We start from the raw sequence: 20,926 nt of genomic DNA on the forward strand, positions 1-20,926 counted from the left end.
CACACCGGAGGAGGGGGAGCGGGGGTGCCGAGGACGGGGTGGATCTGGGCAGGGCTGGGCCGGGTTTTTTTCTTGCCCGAGGAGCGGCACATGTAAACTGAAGCCAAAAGTCCCCCCTGAGCTCATGAGCGTGTGTGTGTGTGTGTGTGTGCGTGCGTGCGCGGGCTGCTGTGTGCCTAATAGGAAATAGTAAAAGCAGTGAGGCAGGTCATTTTGGGAGCGATTATAATCCAGTCCTGGTCACCACATACACAGAGAGCAGGAGCGGGGAGCGCACGGGCCAGCGACGGCGGCGGCGGCATGAGCGCGGCGTAGAAGCACCGGCCGGCGGCGGCGACGGCGGCGGCGGCGGCGTGAGCAGCGCCCCGTGCCCCCGCCCGCCGCTGCCCCCTCCCCGATGAGCTCCTACTTTGTCAACCCGCTGTACTCCAAGTACAAGGTGGCGGCGGCCGCGGCGGCGGCGGCGGGGGAGGCCATCAATTCCCCGTACTACGACTGTCACTTTCGCACCCGAGGTGAGCGGCCGACACGCCGCCGCCGCCGCCGCCGCTGCCGCCGCCGCTCTGCTCTACGGGAACGGCGCGGCCGCCGCCGGCTTCCCGCACCCCCGCGCCCGGCGGGGCGGGGGGCGGCGGCGGCGCGGCCGCGGGACTTTTACCACCCGGCCGGGGGGAGCCCCACGGCCGCCTACCAGCCACCTCCTCCTCCCCCCGCCGCGCCTCCGCCTCCTGCCCCCTGCAGCGGGGTTACCTGTCACGGGGAGCCCGCTAAATTTTACGGATACGATAACTTACAGAGACAGCAGATTTTTACGACACAGCAAGAGGCCGAGCTGGTACAATATCCTGACTGTAAATCGTCCAGTGCTAATATTGGCGAGGAACCAGACCACTTAAATCAGAGCTCGTCTCCTGCTCAAATGTTTCCCTGGATGAGACCACAAGGTTGGACGCAGTCAAAAATTTGCTTCCATCTCACGTCTGAGTTTGAAACTTTCTTTTCCTCCTCCTGCTTCTTTCTCGCTGACTCTCGCTCCCTGCCTCTGTCTCCCCCACTCCCTACCTCTCTCACCGCGATTCCTATCACCGCGGTGGCTTGCGATAATAAAGGGATGCAGTAAGCAAACAGAAACCTCTGCAGCAGGCAGCTGCCAACCCAAGAGTAGCCTTTGAGACGCGTCTCGGACTCTGAGGTGCAGCTGACACGCTCGCCCGTCTCCCGTCGCCGCTGCCTGAACGGGAAGGGTACAGGGTCGGGAGGGGATGGTATACAAGATGATAAAGTGACCCCGTAACATCCTATGCTGAGAGACAACTGAGGCGCTTCGTGCATTTACTATCGCTGTGTTTCTCTCACTCGTGTGTAAAGCTCTAGACTCCTCTCTGCCCTCTGCTTTCTCTCCCTGCGGTTCTGTGGGGCTTCTCTCGAGGGATTCCAGAGGGACCGGAGTCCTCGCTGCCTGGCTGTGCCTTGTTTTGAACGGCCACACCAATCTCCAAATCCCTATGTTTTTGTTTTAAACAGCAGCGCCGGGTAGGAGGAGAGGAAGACAAACATACAGCCGATTCCAGACTCTAGAGCTGGAAAAGGAATTCCTATTTAACCCCTATCTGACCAGGAAGAGAAGGATCGAGGTGTCCCACGCACTAGGACTCACCGAGAGGCAGGTAAAGATCTGGTTTCAGAACAGGAGGATGAAATGGAAAAAAGAGAACAACAAGGACAAATTCCCCGCTTCCAGACAGGAGGGAAAGGAAGGGGAGGCCAAAAAGGAAGCACATGATCTGGAAGAAGACAGAGCTGAAGGCCAGACGAATTAATTTTTGCCCCAAAAGTCTTCGCGAAAGTCAATCAAAAATAACCAGGGCTAAAGCCCGAGATCTTGGCTCATCTACCCCTGTACGTGATCTTGTCCTGGGACGAGTGACCCCATGTCCCTCTGTTTGACATTTCCCTGCTTCGGGTGCTTCACTTGTTTGTGCTTTTATTTTGTTTATAAGCGTATCCAGAATGATCTCTAGATTTAACATTTCATCTACTTATTTTTTTCAAATTTGATACAGAGTTTGTAGCAATAAATTTCTAATGATATATAAATATATATATATTTGCAATCTTAAAAGACGGTGATTGTGGGAAACGACATAAACTTCCTAATAATAGATATCAATAAGCAAGACATTTAACAACGCTTTATTAATCAAGACAAGTGCACTTGTACTATTTTAATTCTTGTTCTTATCTTGTGGTGAATAAATTAAATAAATTTAATAATCTTGAAGAAAATATCTTAGAAATATATTTAACCTTCTTTTATAATATTTGATTAAAATAAACCGAATTTATTCAATTATAAAATGTATCGGCTTCCCGATATCTCTTTTGTAATCCACTCCTCAAGAACCTTCAGACTTTCCACTGGTCTGGGCTAACTCTCCCCTGATCCTTACCCCCGTCTCTCCTCCGATGCTGGGTGTTTCTGAGGGGTCTGGGAATGGCACATTGCGTACAAAACCTGCTTTTGCTCCCTGCCACGAGTGCTGTGGGGCTGTGGTCCAAGCAGCGGCCAGCGGGGACTGCGCCCCACCTGCGAGCTGAGTCCAGCCTACGGGCCAGCCCGGGGAGTTCCCGACGTTTGCGCCTCGGCCTTGCTTTCGCCTTTTCCTGCCCCCTACCCCGGGCTGAGGGGCGGCCGTGCAGGGGACCACTGCCGGCAAACACGGCCCTTTACCCTGGGGAGCCATTTGCTGCCAGCCCGGCTTGGAGGGAGACGAGCCCGGAGAGCATTCCGGCCCCACGCCATCCCCAAGGGCTGCTCCAACCGGTGCAGGGCCTCCAGCCCCGCCACGCAAACCACGGCAAAACGGGCCCAGCCTCCCCCCGAGGACGGCTGACAGGCAGAGAAATGCAAAGCTTTCGCGACCCTGCGTGGGGTTTCTCGAGGGCTGTAATTCCTAGGAGTCCCAAACCATGCATAGACCGAGAGAAGGATGTTTCTACCACTAAATATTATCATATGATGTGTTTCCCAGCGGAGGCTGCAGCTGGTGAAGACAGAATCTGCCTCACGGTTCCCGGAACCACGGGAGGAAAGGTCCGCTCTGATTAGCACAACATTTTAATTTTTTCCTCCATCTCCCCTCCCTGCTCTTGCTCCCGCTCCGCGGTGGGGTCCTGCAGAGCATGGTATCAAACAGGACGGCCGAGAGCAGTCCTTTTTAGGAGTAGCAGGCAGAGGGTCGAGGCATGAGGTATAAATCCCCACCAAGATTTCTACGTCATTTTTTCCCTGCCGGCTGACGCTCCCCCGAGTAATGGCTCCGTGAAGGAAATCGAATGGACGCGCCAGAAACTGCGACAAACACGACATATAAATCTATTATCTGCCCAGAAAACGAGCGCGATCCCGACGAGGCCGGGGCTGAGCCGAGGCCTTGCTCGGAAAATCACAGCCAGGTTTTCGAGGAGGTGCCGGCCGCTGCTCTGTCAGCCCGCCGCTGGGCCCTTCTCTCGCATCCCACCGCTTCGCTCCCGGGAATACACCCAGCACGGCGAGAACCGCCATCCACGGGGATGGGCCTTGTAGGGCGGGTTTGGCTCATTTTGCTTCCCTTCCTCTTCCCCGCTCCCCACTACCGAGGCAGGCACGTTTCTACGGCTGCAAAGCGCCAGCTCTGGAGGGAGGCACGAGCAAGCGGAGCTATTGTTCTTGGTTTTATTTTAATCGCCTAGTTGGCTAAAGGTTGTAAACGAGGGGAAGCTGCAACAAAGCGGTGAAGTAAACATTTTTGCTGCATGGATTTGCATAAATACACGGGTATCCCTAGTGTCAAGGGAGGATGTGGGGCTGGTGGCTGCGCGTTTAAAGCAAGCCAGTGGCCCGACGCGCAAAACCCCCTCCCTTTCCAAAACAATACTCGTGCTAGTGGCACCGGCGTATTTGGTCTCCGGGCAGGAAAAGCCTCTTGCCTTTGCTGCGCTAGCGGCGGAGGCTGGACTCAACACGGTTCTGGCGGGCCTTGCTGCGGGGAAAGCCGTGCTGGTGCCGCCCGCTGCCATCCCGGGCTGCCCGCGAGGCGAAGGCACGTCGAAGACCTTCACACACCAGCGGAGCACTCCTTAGGCTAGTATTTGTCCGGAAAAGAGCTGCTGCGCTGCTGCGGTAGTTGTTTTTAATTAGCAGACAAAGAGAATAAAATTAAAATATTCCTGAAGAAGTTTCCGTTAGCGTTGCTCTCCTAGGACCGACTGGGAACGCAGCCACGCAGGCAAAAACTGACTTCCCTGAGCGCACATGATTGGTGAAGGCCTAGTGGTAACTGGAATCGCCCCTGTCTTACTCATTAAGAAAAACAAAACGTCGCTGTAGTTGTTAAGGTATTTAGTACCGCAGCCTGGCATCTGAATCTCTCCCTCGGTCTTACTTGGAAACTTGCTAAGAAAAAAGAAAACCGAGTCAGAAATTGACCCATGCGGCCACCGAGACCCCTGTAAAACCGGAGGCATCGGACTTCTGGCAAGGAAAAGCCGTAGCTGCGAGGGTTGCGGCGGGAGCGGCAGCGAGAGGCCGCCTGAGACGGCCACAGAGGGATGTACCGCGCTTTTGGTTTCCGCGGAATTTCTCCGTTCCCTTGAGGAGCAGCTCAGCGCGGCCGTGAGTGCTGCAGAGACACCAAGAAAGTTGCCATTGCCTCCTCCGAGGCAATATTCAAAGGTGTGCAACTGCCTGAAGCAGCGTGCTAAAAAGATCCAACATTGATCCTACATCTTTAGGCGCGTTTACTTTTGTTAGCAGTTACAATCAGCACGGAGGTCAAGGATTGAGGGCTCTGGCTATTCCCTGAAACAAAACTTGAGCAAGAAACATCCACAGTACTCCGTCTCCGAGCCGAGTATTCCTTGTGGACACAGGCCCATTTAAAATTTTTTAGAATACTTTCTAGGAATCGGATTTTCCCTGTTGGTGCACCGGGAAGGTTTTATCGGGGGCGGAGGCAGCCTGCACTGGGCGCGGTGACGGTGCCCGGCGCAACCTGCGGGAACCGCACACTGCGGGGTGGGGAAGAGGCTCGGACTATTTTTATGTCGGCGACGGCTTCCGCTTCAGTAGTGGGCGCTAAAGCAGATGTGATTTCTTTTAGTGCCCGGCAGAGCGGTGGGGAGGGGTGGGAGAAGAGGGTGGGGATGTGGGTTAAGCCCTCTTTCGTTTGGCAAGAAACGGATCCTTCGGCACAGTGCCCTGCCTCTCTGTATGCGGCTCCTCGACCGCTTGCCCCTCTCTCCGCGGCCCACGCGGATCTCCCGCGTCCCGGCCGTGCTCGCGGGGCTCCGCCACCGCGCCCGTGGCGCGCAGGCCGAGGGCAGGCGGGACCGAAGCCTCAGTAAAAGAGCAGCGCGCAGGCGAAAGAAACATGGCGCTGGGAAGCAGTATGTGCAAAATCCGCAAGGAATTGCAGTAAATTCCTTTTTGTTTGAAGAAAATTTACAACTTGGTAATAGACCTTTTTATGACCTATTTGGGCTCGTCATTGGCTGCGGCTGGTCATGTGCAGGCAGCGAGCGCTTTCATGGCCTTTTCCTGATTTCCCTGGCGAATTTCCCCCTGCATTCTGCCTTCAGAGAGCCTCAGCCCCTCTTTTCCTAACCTTTGTCTAGGCTGAGGTGTATGGCAGTCGCCCGCATGTTTGTGCCCCGCTCCCCCAAACCCGCGGCCGGTCCCGTCGCCGCCGCACTGACACTTCCCGGGCCCCGCGCCGCCTCCTCTCCCGCGCCCACGGAGGGATGCGCGGACCGCGCCGCCGCCGCGCTGCCTGCAGCCCCTCGCTCTTCTCCCACCGCCCGATACCCCCGCTGCCGCTATCTCCTCCACGGATTGCTACGAGGGTGCAAAATGGATTACAGCGACCCTCCCGGGCTTCTCCGCTGGCGGGCAATTCCGCGAACTGGTAAGCACTCAGTTCCCCTCGGGCTGGTCGCCGGTACTCCGCGATATGCGGCACGGCACCAGCTCCCCTGTCCTCCTGCCCCTGTTCGTCACCTGTCCCTCGAAACCCCTTATTCTTCCTTTTATTATTGCTATTACTATTTTTACCACTATGACTGTTGCTGTTGTTATTGCTATGGTAATTATCGGTGCTGTTACTATTATTAATAGTGGTTGTGGGCATACCGCAGAGTGAGAGCTGCTGTTGCGCGCGGGCTCTCACAGAAAATGTGCCGCGGGCCACGATGTCTCGGTGTTCCGCGGTGAGGGGCGGAAGCCTGGGGTGCAGTGCGCGCAGGCAGCGCCTCTCCTGCCGGTGGGGTTTCTTCCAATATAAGGCCTCTGGTTTTGGGATACTTTCCCCCCTGCCAGCCTGAAGCGTGCTGTGGCGATGCTCTGGTTTGTTTTCCCCATGGCGGAAGGGCGGTCGCGTAACTTTAAAGCTTAACAGGTGTTTTCGCAGGAGAATCGGGGTCAGTGCTCCCGCGGGGGCGGAGGGCGCGGGGCGGCTCCGCCGTGCGGTCGAGCCGGGGGCTGTGCCCGGGGCCAGCCTCGGGAGCCCCCGCCTGCCCCGCCGGACGTTTTCTCACATCCTTGTCCCGCTGCAGCGCGGAGCCAGGGCTGCGGCTCCGAGCTGCCCGGTGGGGCAGCACACGGGCCGGGCTCGGCAGCCGGGCAGCGCGGGGGCGGCTGCGCCGAGGCCACGGCCAGGAGCGCACGGCCGCGGTACGGCTCCTTACCCACGTGGAAATCATCGCGGGCTAAATGGGGGATGAGTTCTCGAAAATAAAACCAGCAACAAATCCCCGAGTTTATTTTGAAATATGTCGAGGAGATAGAAGAGTTATATAAACTCTACCTACGTTACCTATATATGTATATACATCCATATTCACATTGCCTATATACATATATATATATGTATTTACACATCTATTTCTCTCTGTAGAACACATATTCATTGTAAGTACGCATTTGTGAACGTATATATGCTTTACTCATTTCATCTTCATTTTCAAGCTGTTAGTGCACAGTAGAAAATCCGTCGTTTGGTATTTAGCGTTCACATCGACGGTCGGTGGTCGCAGTGCACCGTGCTGTCGCACTGCAGGAATTTACTGACTCGCCATTTACCCCAAAAGCAGCCAGTTAATTAACGGTGAAGCAAAACGCCTGACTAAACCATACACAGTGAGGGTGGAAAGGTGCGAGTCATGCTCCGGGTACATATTTTGAAGCCATAGAAGGAGTTGTTCTTTAATCCACCCCCGAGCACCCCCCCAGCCTGCTAAGCCCGAGCCCCACTACAGTAAGCTGTAAGATCTCTGTCCCCCACGCTTTGCCTGTTTGCACTAGCTGGCCGCCCTACGCTCCTGCAGGTCTTGGGGATTATTTGGGACGATTCATTTTCAACATAGCAACAGTCTTCAAGAGTAACATGGAAAATATGTGCTGCGTTAGGTTTCGCTCTCAGAATCCCTCCTAGGTGACACAGTAATTATAGCTACTTGACTATAAATCTCTCCAAAAACTTTGGAAAATCTCGTCCTTGAGCTGTTTTGAAATTATTTGCAGCCTGGGGAAAAAGAAGAAAACAAAAGCAGGATGTTCTAACGAATTCTAATGTGCATGTGTGTGTCTGCGGGTCCGTCTGCTGACACATACGGATACACATATGCATTTATGATTCCACTGGTTTGTGTGGGAGTTCGGCTTTTTTCTAAAGGGCTTCCTTCCTTGCTTGCTTTTGTTCTTATTCTTTTTTTTTCTCTGATGTATTTATTTATTTATTTATTTATTCTTTTTTATTAATATTCAAGTACACATAGGTCTGTTTATGCTCTTAAACATACCTATGGAATTGTAAGTATTAATAGCAAATAAACACGCGTTTATATATATGGCACATACATATATATTTATATGTACCTGTTTATATATACATGGCACATATGAGGACTGTATTTTATATCTATTTATACACCTATAAAACGTGGTATGAGTATAGATGTGTCGGTGTGCTGAAATTTTCGGAGCACAGGATTCACAGTCACATTTCTCGCACTTGCTTCGTTTCCCGATGTGTTCGACAGAATTTTTGACTCATCTCCTTTTTTTTTTTTTTTTTTTTGTGTTGGAAGGAAAGAGCCGATTCCCAGTCCACTCTTTACTGACGCACGAGCAGTATAAAAACACCATCACAAAGCAGCTGGCAGGAAGCGGCAGCCTTGTCTCCCTGGCGGTGCCGGGGTACCGCTGGCACTGGCTGCCATTTGGGAAGTCACGTTGGGCTCCCGCTTAGCTGCTGCAGGTTGCCTGGAAGAGAAGTGCAGCCTGTGTTCCCCAAGTCTGGCAGGGCTTTGGTGCAAGGAGGGGAGGCGATGTAAACTGCGGACCCGGGAAACCCAGTAAGATTAGGCAAAGATATACACGTTGGTTTTGCGTTCTTAAGAACTGAAAATCCCGTCGATTTATTTTCTCGTTCCTCAAACAAATATAATTTCCACGGGATGTTTTATGAGAGCTTGGGACAGAAAAAAAAAATCCGAACAAAGACGGTATTTCACCCCTCGGTTGGCAGGCAGCTGTTAAAGGTATTTACTGCTCTACTGCAGTGCGGCACTCAATGCTGCTGGATGGAGCAGTAGAGGAAAAAACAGGAAGCGAAAGGAAAAGATGAGGCGCAATAAACATTGCAGCAGGTCGCGGAGGCCGGGCGGGGCGCGGAGGAAGGGTCTCTGCGAGAGACAAGAGGCAATAAAGTGCATTCAGCGGCAGCAGGCTCTGCCCAAACTCAGCACTCGCCTCCCATCACCCGCGGGGGAGGGGGCGGCGAGAAGGGGAGGCAGCCCGCAATGCCCAGCGCCCCACGCCGGGAGCCATCCGAGCTGGAGCCTGCGCGAGTGCAGGGCGGCGGGGGTCACCTCAGCCGCCCGGCCTGCCCCGCCGTCGTGGCCCGGCTCCGCCGCCTCCGTCCGCGTGTGGGCGCACGCCCCGACGGGCCGGGACGCGGTCACCTGCCCGCGGCTCCCGCCTCAGGGCCGCCGGGCCGGGCCGTGGAGCGACCGCCGGGGGCGCGACAGGGCCCGGCCGCCGCCACCAGCCCTCATGTCTCCACGGCCTCTTCCAGGAGAAGGCGCTGTAGGACAAGCCTGGCCACTCTCCCCTCCGCGGGGCGAGGGGCCCACCGCCCGCCGGCAGCTTCCCCCACTGCCCGCCGGCCACGGAAGAGGCCCACCGGCGGGCGGGGGGCATGGGCAGGGCTCCACCGCCCTCCTCGGGCGTCTCCAGCCTCGACCCAGTTGCCCCACTCCCTCCAGCTCCGCGGCCTCCCGTCTCACCCGGCCCGCAGACCTGGCGCGCCCCGGTGCGCGCCCCTCGCGCTCTCCCTGCTAACCCGCAGTGCCGCGGGGCTCCCCTCGTGTGCCCGCTGCCCTCCCGGTCACCAGCCCGCCCTTTGAAGTCGGGCAGCCGCCTCTTCCCTCCTGTCCCTTTGATGCGGGTGCCAGAGCACCCTCCTTCCGCCGGCTCCCTTCCCGCGGGCAGAGCCCCGGCCCCGCACATCCACCCTTGCCTCCTGCAAGCCGGGCCCAGCAGAGTTCCCTGCCTCTGCTTCACCTGTTGCCTGCAGGCTTCACCTTCCCAAACCGTGCCCGGACACGACCCTGGCGGCACCCACCCTCACGGGCCGTGCCTACCCCGGCGAGACGCTCCCACGGCCCCCGGCCTCCCCTCCCTGCCCCGCACTCCTCGCCCTCTTCCCCCGCGGACCTAAGGTGTCGCCGCCGCTGCCCCCGTTTGATGTTGAGGCGCGGCTCGACGCCGCCCTGCCCGCTCCGGGCCTCTGCTGCCACCGGATCTGCCTGCGGGCGTGGGGTGCTGTGGGCAGGGGCCTTTGCATGCCCACATCCTGCTCGGCGAGGGCATGGGCGACGAGGTGACTGTTGAAAAGTCGGGGATATGATAAAAGCAGAGGGGCAAAATGTGTTGGACGCTATCAAGGTGCTAAGTAGGTCTTCAAAGTCAGAGATGGAGCCTGTAATTTTCTGGCAGTGTGGTCCTCAGGGTAAGATGCTGGTCATCATGTCTGTCAAGTAGCATTGAGAGTGATGGTGGCATACACATGTGATTCAATTCCCCCAACCTTTTTACCACAATTACCAGAGAGAAACCAATTGTTACTGTGTTGTTTCATTACAGCTCTTATCTGTCTCCAGATCGTGAGCCCCAAATATGAAAACTTGCATGAAAGCCTAGAGAATGAACTGGCCAGAGCTTCAAAGTCAACTTTCACATCTGCATTTTAGAATAGGAAATATGAAAATCGTTCTAATTCCCTCTTCAAAAATCTCATGGCTAGAATTACTCAGTTACTGAGAGATTCATCTTGTCCTTAAATGAGAGGGAGCTGTATCTCAATCATCAATTCCTCACTATCTCATAGCCTCACCTTTCACAGCCCCAGTGTCCTGGACACATGTGCCTGAAGCACATGCCCAGCCTGGCCACTCCATTTGCCAGGGGCTGACACTTCTGCAGGTTGGCCGCCATGCCACCTGCCTCACCATGGCTCCTCTCCTCCTGCACACGCCGGGCAGTCTCTCATCTCCAAAGCACAGCTTTCTCTTGCCCACAAGACAGGCCAAGAGAGCCAAAGCAGTCACAGACACTCAGGGAGGGATGTGATGTCTCCTGTACTGGCACAGGGCGTGGAGCCCACCCAGGGGCCCTGCTGCCTGGGACCTGACCTTTGCCATACCCAGCACTCAGTGCCAGGCTTGGGGCAAACACACTTGACTCTGCATAGTAGTTCTCATCCCAAACTATTTTCCCCACATTTTATTGCACTTTCTCATTTCACCCTACCCCTCATGTCCCAGTACATAGCCTTTTCTTGCACCTTCCCAGGGATGGCCGCTTTGGCTCCCTGCAGCTGCTTGCTGCTGAAGCCCTTCCTCCAGAGGCCAGTGAGGGTGATGTGCCTGGGGAGAAGGGTGACTTGAGACTACCACAAAGCCTGATCTAGGGCCCACCGTGGCCAGGCCCAGGTGCCTGAGTAAGGCTCAGGGAGCTCCAGGGAGCTTTTCCTTCTGCCTGCCCAGGACTGGGAGCACAGACCATGCTCTGAAAGAGACCCTGAAGTCAGCCCCATGCAAGGCAGCCCAATCCTCTCTCTGGGGTGGCTGACTGGATCCCCTGGATCTGTTACAGCTTCTCAGACTGTGCACTGTGTCTGAAATGTTGTCTTATGCACTGTCCTTGCCAGCTGTCCTGGGCAGGGGAGGCAGAAAAAGCTATTCCACAACTTAGGCCACTAAAAAAGCATGAAGGCGATGCTGTATGATTAAGGCCTTGACAAAGAGCAAGAAAAATAGTGGAATGCAAAGCCACTCTGGATCATAAAGAAGGAGCAGGGAAGGACCTCGGGATGCCTCTTGTTTTCTGAAGGAAAGCGAATTGTTCAGCTGTGACTGGAGCCATCTAAAGAACACAGCAAGAGCCGAGCTGCCCCTTTTGGATGACTTCACACTTGTGTAGCCAGATTCGTTAGGAAATGGCCGAGTAGGAGCAGACTCTGGTGTTAAACAGGCACCACCCAGTTGGTGCCACCACCCAGCAAGGAATTATTGCATTTGGCTCGTTTTTCAGAGCTGAGCCCCCGGGCGGAGGCGCACTCTCACCCGAGGGCCGGGCGAGTGGCCGGGTCCCCTCTGCACGCGGCCGGTCCCCGGCGGGGATGACACAGCTCCCCGCCCTCTGGCGAAGGTACAAACCCTTCCTGGGATGCACCAGAGGTGCTAGCCGCTCCGACGTTCTCATCTTAGCCATGATAGATTGGGAACTGATGCCCGGGTTTCCTCATGCTGTGTGACTGCCAGAGACATTTGACTTCCTGTGCTCGGGCTCCTTGAAATTCTCATTTGCTAACTCACACCTTGCTCCCTTCACACCAGGGCTCTTTTATTGTTTTATAACCGTCCTTAAACTTCCAGTCCTCAAAGATCTCATTGTGGCAGGCTTCACACTTTCTCCCTTTCCGAAGCCCTGTGCCCTCGCTGTTTGCAGCAGTTTGGTCACTTACAAAGGTCCCTCGTGCGCCCGGCGAACCTGCAGCCCCTGGCACAGCTCTCCCAAGTTTTTAAAAGAATAACTCAAAACCGTTTTGCAGGGGAGCCTCGCCAAAATGCCATAAACATCCAGGAAAAGGAGAAAAGGTTCCATCTTTCAGTTGTTTTGTTGTTGTTGTTGTTGTGTTTTTTGTTGTTTTGTTTTGTTGAGACTTTTTTCCCCTTTCCTCCTGACGATGGGCTTCCCTGTACCCTAAGAGCTATAAAGAAAGGTTCGAACGGGTACTCACAGCAAAACACCCCCGGGTCCTTTCCCAAGAGCACTTTGGGAGTGATAAGTCGCCTTTGTAGCTTTCCCTAAAACACGCTTCTCAAAAAGGCCGGCATAACGCCATGCAGCTGAACTTCCACCCATCCCCGCTATTTCGACCCGGTCCCATTTTACAGGACAGATTCAGAGAACCTTTATTCAGCGAATAAAAGTTTAAAGCTGAAGGTTATTTATGGTTCCACAGAGATAAGTCCTGAGTGGCTATTTAGAAGCACGTGATTCCAATAAACTTTGTTTTATGGCTTGAGAGTTGACAAGCCAAAATATAATTCCCACCATAAATTAGTTTAAGAGCATACAAGTGCAGATGCTTTCGTTCCTGGAAGCAGTAATCGGGAAAGTGTTAGCAGGGAACCGTCGGCGGAATGCGACCGTACAGGCACCTCTGCTCCCGGGTCCCCCAGGCCGCGGGGGGAGCGCACAGTAAGTCCGCTACCAGCCTCCCCTCCGCCGCCGCCGCGTCCGGGCTCTCGGGACCCGAGCACCTCCGCGGGAGCGGGGTGGCAGCGCTGCGCCGCCCGGCAACGCGGAACAGCTCTGCTGGGGAATGAGCAGGTACAGCTCAGGTGGCTGCGGCTGCGCCGGGATGGGCCGGCTGGTCTCTGTCTGAGATTTCTGAATTTAATGGGATTTCTTAGATGCAGATAAGCAATTAAAAAAATAATAATAGTAAAAAAATTTCTTTTAATAAAAAAAGAAGAAGATAAAAAGGAAAGGCTCGGTAAGGGAGTGCTTAGTGCCAAAATGTTGATATTAATCCACTCTTCTTGCAGGCTAGTGTTATCTAGAGTGGGCAGAACTTAAAAAAAAAAAAAATTAACAAGAAAGGTCTTGGGAAGCTCAGTGCAGTGAACTATTGATACCGAGGCAATTGCTCTGTGTTTAATACAATAACTCTCCAAGATATTGTAGAAAAGCAATAGAGGAGCTGAAAAATCACATACAGAAAAGAACCCCCCCCCCCCAATATTATTTATTTTTAAATATACGACGCATTTCAGGAGTATTAGACTAAGCGTGTGGATTTGTTTCCCTTACGTGATCTTTGAATATATTTAATGAAATATTTAAAGGAAAGTTCAAGTCAAATCTACCCTTCTATAATGCAAACAAAGACGCATGTGTCGTGGTCACTGATAGGTTGATTAGGTGATCTTAAAAGAGATGTATCTTAGAGTAATCAGATATTTATTCTAATAAAATTGTAGGTCTTTCTGTGCTCAGCACGGATATAATGCTGCATGGCGTATTTTGTGGGTGATGGTTTAGCAAAGGTGATCTGAATGTGACTGGATTCCCACAGAACAACAACAACAAAAAAAGGCCTTTGTTATTCTTCTTTTCCACCAGTAAAAGAAGGAGGTCTGGCTCTTCATCTCTTTAGAAATTATCCGGTATAAAATTTAGACTATGAATATTAAAAGTGAAAGATCACACCCCAGGCACAGGCAAAGCGTGTGTTCATAAAAAACTGCCTGAATGCAACGTGGTCCTCATTTGGAAGGGTCTTCCATCCCACCACTCCGCTGCTTGCAGGATTTACCACCAGCTCCTTTCTGCCTTCATCTATCAAACGTGGTTTGTAACTGTTCTCCAGAAATATCACCCGTATGTGGAATACAACAGTAACAAACGTTTTTATTGCAACAGGTTCGGCAGCATGGAAGAACATCCACAGTAAGTAACCTTTTATTTCTTGTAGAGTTTGCGTTGTTTGAAAATCCTGGTTCTTCCCTTCAGATTGAAAAAAAAAATAAAAATAAAAACGATGATTCCTGGTGAATATTGCTTCCCTCCCTCCTGCCCCCCTTCCTTCCCCCCCCAAAACAAAAAAAAGGACTATGTCAGCATGTGAAGGCTCTTGTGGAGTCCGTTTGTGGTACCATGTCATAATCCTGGCTAGCATTAAAAGCAGAGGTGCGGTCTCCTGGGGGTTTATTACAGGGCTGTACAGGTGTCGTCCTGCGCTTAAGCACTCCAATGCAACTAGCAGCGTTTCCATTTTAACTCGGCGGGACTGTACAGCGCCTCCCCGTGCAGAATCCGGACGGATCACGTTGTATCCCAGCACCTCATAACCTTGGCTACTCCCACTCTTTTCTTCGGACGGGATCCCAAGTAGAGCTGTGCCTGCTTTCTGATGTTCCCCTCGTCTGGCACAGACTGGTGGCTGGGTGAACGAGGCGGCAGGAGCTGGGGGCGGGCAGCGCTGGCCAACCGGGGCAGCCCAGCTACAGCCGGGTTCTGCGGGCGGTAGAGCTGATCCGCTGGTGCTAGAGGTCTGGGGGCAAGGGAGACTCTAAAGTGGATTTAAACGCTGTGAAGGCACGGAATGGAATGGGTATCAGAGCTTAGAAGGGCAATCTTTTAGTGTAGGGGTTTTCGCATCCCAGATGGTCCTGCCTGAGCTGCGGCAGGGGGGACCGAGGGGAGGGCAGAAGATCAGTGTGCACCAGGAAATGCTGTTGAACCTTTCTGGCTCCAGTGAGGAGCTAAGTGCATTGGTCCTGGTCCTCCAGGCAGAGACTGGCTTGTCTTTCAAAGAGGGAAGGAAAGCCTGCGACATTTGGAGATGCATTAGGTTGTACATTACCCTTCCCGCTTCTGCCAGCCCCGCTCTGACCGGGAGCATGTAAAGGAGAGGAGTGTTTGCGTGTGTGTTTGTTTGCGTTTCCCCGCTTCCTCTCCCTGCTTCCTGATAAATAATCTATTTCACTAGATGTGCCAAGCTTCCCCTGATCTTTTTGTCTTGCATTGCAATATTGGTTTTCGAGTCCTATAAATACGAACTAAAGAATCGCCTCCAGCGCTGCAGTTTTAACTGTGTTCCATAGGTAACTTTCCTCTCCCCATAGCTCAGTCCTGCACTACATGGACGCCCTTGGCATTTTATTCCAGGGCCGGCCCTAAATGTATGGATTACTTGTTTTCTGCCAACGTACATTTAGCATACTGATTATGAACCAGAATACAAAAAGGCTGATAGATCAAAAGTATTTTGTATGGGCAGTTGAACAGGAGGTGAATATATAACGCTTTTGTTCATCAATAACTCTTTGGCTTTGACCTGTCTGAGCAAGTCGTGCAATAAGGTGAAACGCAGGTCACAGCGTCTAACAAATATGAAAATGTGTAGTATTAAGCAGAACGGGGAGCTGCTGCTTCCCCAGCTCCATCGCTGCTCCCTGGGCAGCCCTCGGCGGGCTTGTCCGCTCCCGGGGGCTGCCCCAAACCATAGCTCTCTTTGGGGGGCGGAGGAGAGTTACCCTCCCAGTTCAGCCGGGTGGTTAAATAACCCCCACGAGGGCGGGGGGGGGGGGGCATCCCCCCTCCCCTCAGAGAAAGGATGAGAAAGCGGGGAGAGATGCTGAAAATAGCTGGGTGGAGATTTGAAGAATCCGGGGGGAGATTAAGGACATAAAGTCGTTTCCAGTTGCACTTGCTGTGAAGAAGGCACCACCGCAGTGGTAAGAAAACAGACGTTTCAAAATAGCATCTCTCATCTCAGGCAGTTGGGAGCTGGAGCCATCCAAACTACCCGGTACACATCGCTCGGATAAGCGCAACACCCCCAAATCTGCCCTCCGCAGTGGTTGGATGTATCACACCCGCACCATTATTTGTCCTTATGGTGCCTGTTTTAAATAGTGGAAGGAGAAGAGGTTGACCGCAGGACAGCAGTGAGGAGCTGGGTCAGACACAATTCATGAACTTTTGTACTCCTGTGTGCCGCTGTCGACAAAGTAAAAATAATGAAACTTTGTGATATGTTTGTAAATGATTTCGGCTGACCTCTCGCCCTGCCCTTCACCATAAACGCTACGGCGGGGAAAACCTGGGAGGGTGCGAGGCTGAGGCTCGCAGGCAGATCGCGGGGATAATAGCTAGACCAGCATAATAGGATGAAGGTAAATTTGGAAACTCTCTTTTTCCCGAGAGCAACTAACTCCAGCTTTTAACCTCATCTTTTTCACCAACCGCTGTTTCTGTTGTCGGCTGTTTTACTTCTGTTTCGATTTTTTTAAAATTCTTTTTTTATTTTGGGGGGATTTCTAATTATGGAGAATCTTTTCAGATTCGTGTTAGCCTAAATATTTAAAGACTCCTTCCTAAATTACTTTAAGCATTATTATTCTAAATAGCGCAATTTGATCGACCACGTCCATTTTCCATAGCGAGAACGTAAATGGCAGAGAATTTAAAGAAAACGGCAGGTCTTTCTGAGAATTTGGTAGGCGAAATTCGTCGCTATGAATTGATGGAGGGTCTTATAGCTCTATTGCAGCAATAATAACAAGCGTGAATCTTTTCCGAAATCCCACCTTCCTGCAAATCTGTATTTCAGAATTGAGTCCCAGCAGAATAGTTTGAATTCCTCAGAAGACAGTAAGAGACTAAGAGAATTGCAAAGACCTGCTATATTGTAGATGAAAACAGAATGTTATTACGTTGTCTATATATACCCTGTAGAACCGAATTTGTGTGATATTCATATAGTCACAGATTCGATTCTAGGGGAATATATGGTCGATGCAAAAACTTCACCTTTCTGCAAATGGTTAGAAGTTAAAATACTGGCGGAATCAAGAGGCATGTGCGTGCTGAACACTCAGAAATTTTAAAAGTTTTGCTGCCTCGCTCCTATTCGCTGGGTTTTAGGACGTTTCTTAAAACTTCAGTTGTCGTTCAAACCTAACTCTCAGTGACAATCTGTGAATTTAAACAGTTAAACTCACCAGAAGTTACAAATTTTCTGGGGGGAAAAAAAAAAAAAGGCATTATCTACCAATCAGTGAATGAGTATTTTAAAAGATACTCATAAATTAGCTAGATATGCCAGACGTTAGCAAAATTTCCCTGTCAAGGGTCCAGATCGCATCAAAATATTTACGACAGCAGCAAAAGCAGCATTCGCCTCACTGGAATGTATTTACTTGTGCTCCAGGAATGATATTGATGAATGAAGACGGAATTTATCGCATTAAACCCGTGATATTTTTAACCTAATTAAATGACGTCTCCAGTTCAATTGATTGAACTTTAGTGGTTAAAAGTGAACTCCTTCTTGCCATCTGCATGATTTTACATACATACATGTGTAGGTTTATAAATACACGCTGGCGTTTGCATCTGTGCATGCATACGTATGCACACGTATATATTGAGGCTTGAAAGTGAATGAGAAGTTACTGATTGCCTAATTTTATTCAGCAGAACTAAATTCTGGTAACTTTTGGATGACCTCTGCTAGACAAAGACAGGACAGATCTATTGTACATCATATTACCCTCTTCCTTAATGGCTTTTCTTTCTCTCGCCTGCTTATCAGTTTCTTCCCTTTTAACCCCGCTTCAGCTCATCTCTCTGTATATTCCTTTCGATTCTTTTTCTTATTTTATTTAAAGTGAGGTACCAAGCCCCGGTGGCGATCCTGGCTAGTAGATCAGACGGCAGGGCAGCATCCCCCGGGGATGGGGGAAGCCGGCTCAGACAAAAGGCTGTGGGCAGGGCAGCGGCCGCCGCCCCGGGGTACCCCTACACCTCCGGTACCTGGTTTGCGGGTGCGGCCCGCCGGAGAGGGGGGTCACTCGGTTAGAGGGATGTTATTGAGTGGAATCGCTGGAAATGCGGGGAAATGCGGCGGTGGGCGCCCGGCTCCCCATTGGCCGGGCCGGTCACATGCCCGCCTAACTTTATTCAGTTGACAGCAAGTAGGAGGGCTCTATGGCAGGGGAAAAAAAGACAACACGAGAAAAATTAGTATTTTCTACCTTCAGAAATTAATGGCCATGAGTTCGTATATGGTGAACTCTAAGTATGTGGATCCCAAATTTCCTCCTTGTGAGGAATATTTGCAGAATAGCTACTTAGGCGAGCAAGGGGCCGAGTACTACAGTGCCTCGCAGGGCTCTGATTTCCAGCACCAGGGACTCTACCCACGGTCAAACTACAGCGAGCAGCCCTTTAGCTGTAGCAATGCCCAGGGCTCTGCCGGGCAGCCGCGGGGTCACGGACAGGAGCAATCCGGCCCGGCGAGCCACTTCCCCGGCCCAGCAGAGCATTGTCCACCGCCTCCAATGTCCAACTCGCGAGCCTGCAGCCAGCAGCCGGCCCTCAAACCCCCAAACGGCTCCGCAGTTAAGCAGCCAGCAGTAGTTTATCCCTGGATGAAGAAAGTCCATGTTAACTCGGGTAAGGATCCTCTTCTTACTTTGCTCTTCTACCCTGCTTCCGATCGTCCTCAGCGGCGCTCTCCCGAGCCCCCGCCAGGCTCGTGGACGAGCTTTTTAAACCGAGGTGGCCAATTACACTCGCCATAAATTTTTATTGCTGAGGAAATAGGCCGTTGGCCATGCGGGGCTTTGCCGTGCAAGATAAAACTCCATTTTAGGAGCCTTCTAGAGGCTCCCACCCTACCTAGCTGCGTGTGCCTGTAGTGCCTGCCTCAAACGAGGGGGAAAGCAGCCCGGCCATTGTAAGCAACTGGGATGAATCCAGCTCGGCCACATGCTCGCAGCTCATAAGGTTTTCTTTTGTAAAGTCGGACCGGCAAGTCAAGATTAGCTTTGTAAAAGTTCTCCGTATTTTTTTCCCAGTGAATCCCAATTACAACGGAGGGGAACCTAAACGCTCCCGCACAGCTTACACCAGACAGCAAGTCCTAGAACTGGAAAAAGAATTTCATTTTAACAGGTACCTGACCAGGCGCCGCCGTATCGAGATAGCCCACACTTTGTGTCTCTCTGAGCGCCAGATCAAGATCTGGTTTCAGAACAGAAGAATGAAGTGGAAAAAAGATCACAAACTGCCCAACACGAAGGGCAGGTCTTCTTCCTCTGGTTCAAACCCCCATTTACAAACTGGTTCCAAGGACCATCAGACTGACTTGACAACTTTGTAGAAGAGGTGAAATTTTCCATTTCATCCTTCGCTTCTGACCAGTACTGTACATAACTGACACTGCCCAAGCAGAACCTGCATGTAGCAGCTAAGGACACGAGAAACTGTCATCTTTCTTTAAGGTACTGTTGTACAAAGGAGACAAAATGACGCTACTTTGGACTTTATTTTATTTGCCTCTGCTAGCACAACCTAAAAAAGGAAAACAAAAAAAGGGGAAAGAAAGAGAGAGGGAAAACCAACCAAACAAACCATCATGCAGGCAGTGGGAATTGGGAAAATATTAAATGAGACCTTCTGTCCTTAAAAAATAATAAATCATTGAAAATGAAACTGTCCTGTGTTTCAGTTTTGAATTCTAAAGGGAAGATTGGATGCTTTATTATGGGATTTATACTTTTAATTGTCTTTTTATCCCATGCAATTTCGGGAGGACGTATTTTGGGCAAGTTGAGGACAGGAAATTCATAGCATAGTCTTTTATTTGAACATAAAGACTAGTAATTGTGAACTTTTTTTTTTTGTACTGCTTTACCTTTCTCGGTGTAATGAAAATACTTGCCCATTTCCATAACGTCACAGAAGGTGTGCATAGAAATTAAGTGAAAACGGGTTATTTTGTGTTCTGGTAATGTTAATGTATTTATTTATTTGTTACATAGAAGAAGACAAAAAGAAAAATAGTCAAACCAAAAACGAGGAAGGGGAGCTGAAATACAGTATTTTTCCTTCCCAGTCTCATGAACACATATGTAATGTTTACTTGTCTTGAACGTACACAACTTTCTTGTCCCCCACCCCGTTTTCTTCTAAATTTCCTTCTTTGTGAATAGGAAAAGCGTCCCTGCTCCTTACCGTGTGCCATCCAGAGCTAACAGGCTTGAAATCTGTTTCCAAAGTCTGCTCTGCTCAGAGCTGTGCTTTAAACCATCGATACCTCATTTTAAAATGGAAAGAAAAAAAAAAGAAAAAAGAAAGAGGGGAGACCACAAAAAACAACCCCACAAAAACAAACAGCAGCCCAGACTGAAAAAATAATGTGATATAAATTGAGCCATTCAAAGCTGAAAGCTGAACACATTCTTTCAAACAAATTTAAAAATTCTTTTCTGCTAGGGAGAGAGAGAGATAGTCTATGTGGGTTGCTGCTTTGTTTTGTTTTGGGTTTATTTTGAGTTTTTGTGGCTTTGGTTTGTTTAGTTTTTAGGTTTGGGTGGGTTTTTTAAGGTTGGGTGGATTTTTTTGTGTTGTTTTGTGTTTGTTTGGGGTTTTTTGGTTTTTTTTAAGAACAGTGATTGTTTTTAAGCAAACCATGACACATGACTGCAATGGTTGGAAATCTCAGCAAGTTGCTTTCAAGAAACACGAAAGCCTTGGATGGGAGCAGAGCTGATCTAATACCCACGAATTTGTCCCTGACTGCTGGTTGCCAAAGTTTTAGTGCTCTGTAACTACGAAACCAAACCAAACCAGCTCCCTGAGCCACTTACACCTCCGCTCAGGCGGTTTTAAAGCTCAGCCCTTATCTCCTGTACCCTCAGGGCAGCCTAGGAGAGGGACCACATAGTCAAAATTGTAACGAGGTGATCCTTTTATTAAAGAGAAAAGTGGCAAAGAAGGAAACTCATAGCAAACACTGAAGGG

The 20,926-nt window shown here is 51.2% G+C and overlaps 2 protein-coding genes across 3 annotated transcripts; both read left to right on the plus strand.

The window, feature by feature from the left end:
• Positions 1-324: 324 nt before the first annotated feature.
• Positions 325-2,360, plus strand: HOXD8 (homeobox D8). The gene is given in 4 exon segments (XM_010406738.4): positions 325-502; positions 504-603; positions 606-944; positions 1,525-2,360. Coding segments are annotated over 4 exon segments (840 nt in total). The 5' UTR covers positions 325-397; the 3' UTR covers positions 1,821-2,360.
• A 2,831-nt stretch (positions 2,361-5,191) lies between these two features.
• HOXD4 (homeobox D4) lies at positions 5,192-20,258 on the plus strand. Of its 2 annotated transcripts, none has more exons than XM_039555020.1 (4): positions 5,192-5,945; positions 14,033-14,059; positions 15,891-18,574; positions 18,979-20,258. In XM_039555020.1, the coding sequence occupies exons 3-4, from the start codon at positions 18,166-18,168 to the stop codon at positions 19,281-19,283; spliced, it is 714 nt and encodes a 237-aa protein (XP_039410954.1). In that variant the 5' UTR covers positions 5,192-5,945; positions 14,033-14,059; positions 15,891-18,165; the 3' UTR covers positions 19,284-20,258. The 2 variants fall into 2 exon arrangements, with proteins under 2 accessions (XP_039410954.1, XP_010405039.1); XM_010406737.4 differs by lacking the exon at positions 5,192-5,945 and adding an exon at positions 9,517-12,805.
• The last annotated feature ends 668 nt before the right edge of the window (positions 20,259-20,926 follow it).

This window comes from Corvus cornix, chromosome 7, assembly GCF_000738735.6.
Source record: "Corvus cornix cornix isolate S_Up_H32 chromosome 7, ASM73873v5, whole genome shotgun sequence".
In the NCBI taxonomy this organism is placed as follows: Eukaryota; Metazoa; Chordata; class Aves; order Passeriformes; family Corvidae; genus Corvus; species Corvus cornix.

What these genes read in the sequence shown, in the direction of transcription:
- HOXD4 (XM_039555020.1), top strand. Translation starts at nt 18,166, where the DNA reads ATGGCCATGAGTTCGTATATGGTGAACTCTAAGTATGTGGATCCCAAA. An exon ending in GAAAGTCCATGTTAACTCGG is followed by an intron (nt 18,575 to 18,978) that starts GTAAGGATCCTC and finishes TTTTTTTCCCAG; the next exon opens with TGAATCCCAATTACAACGGA.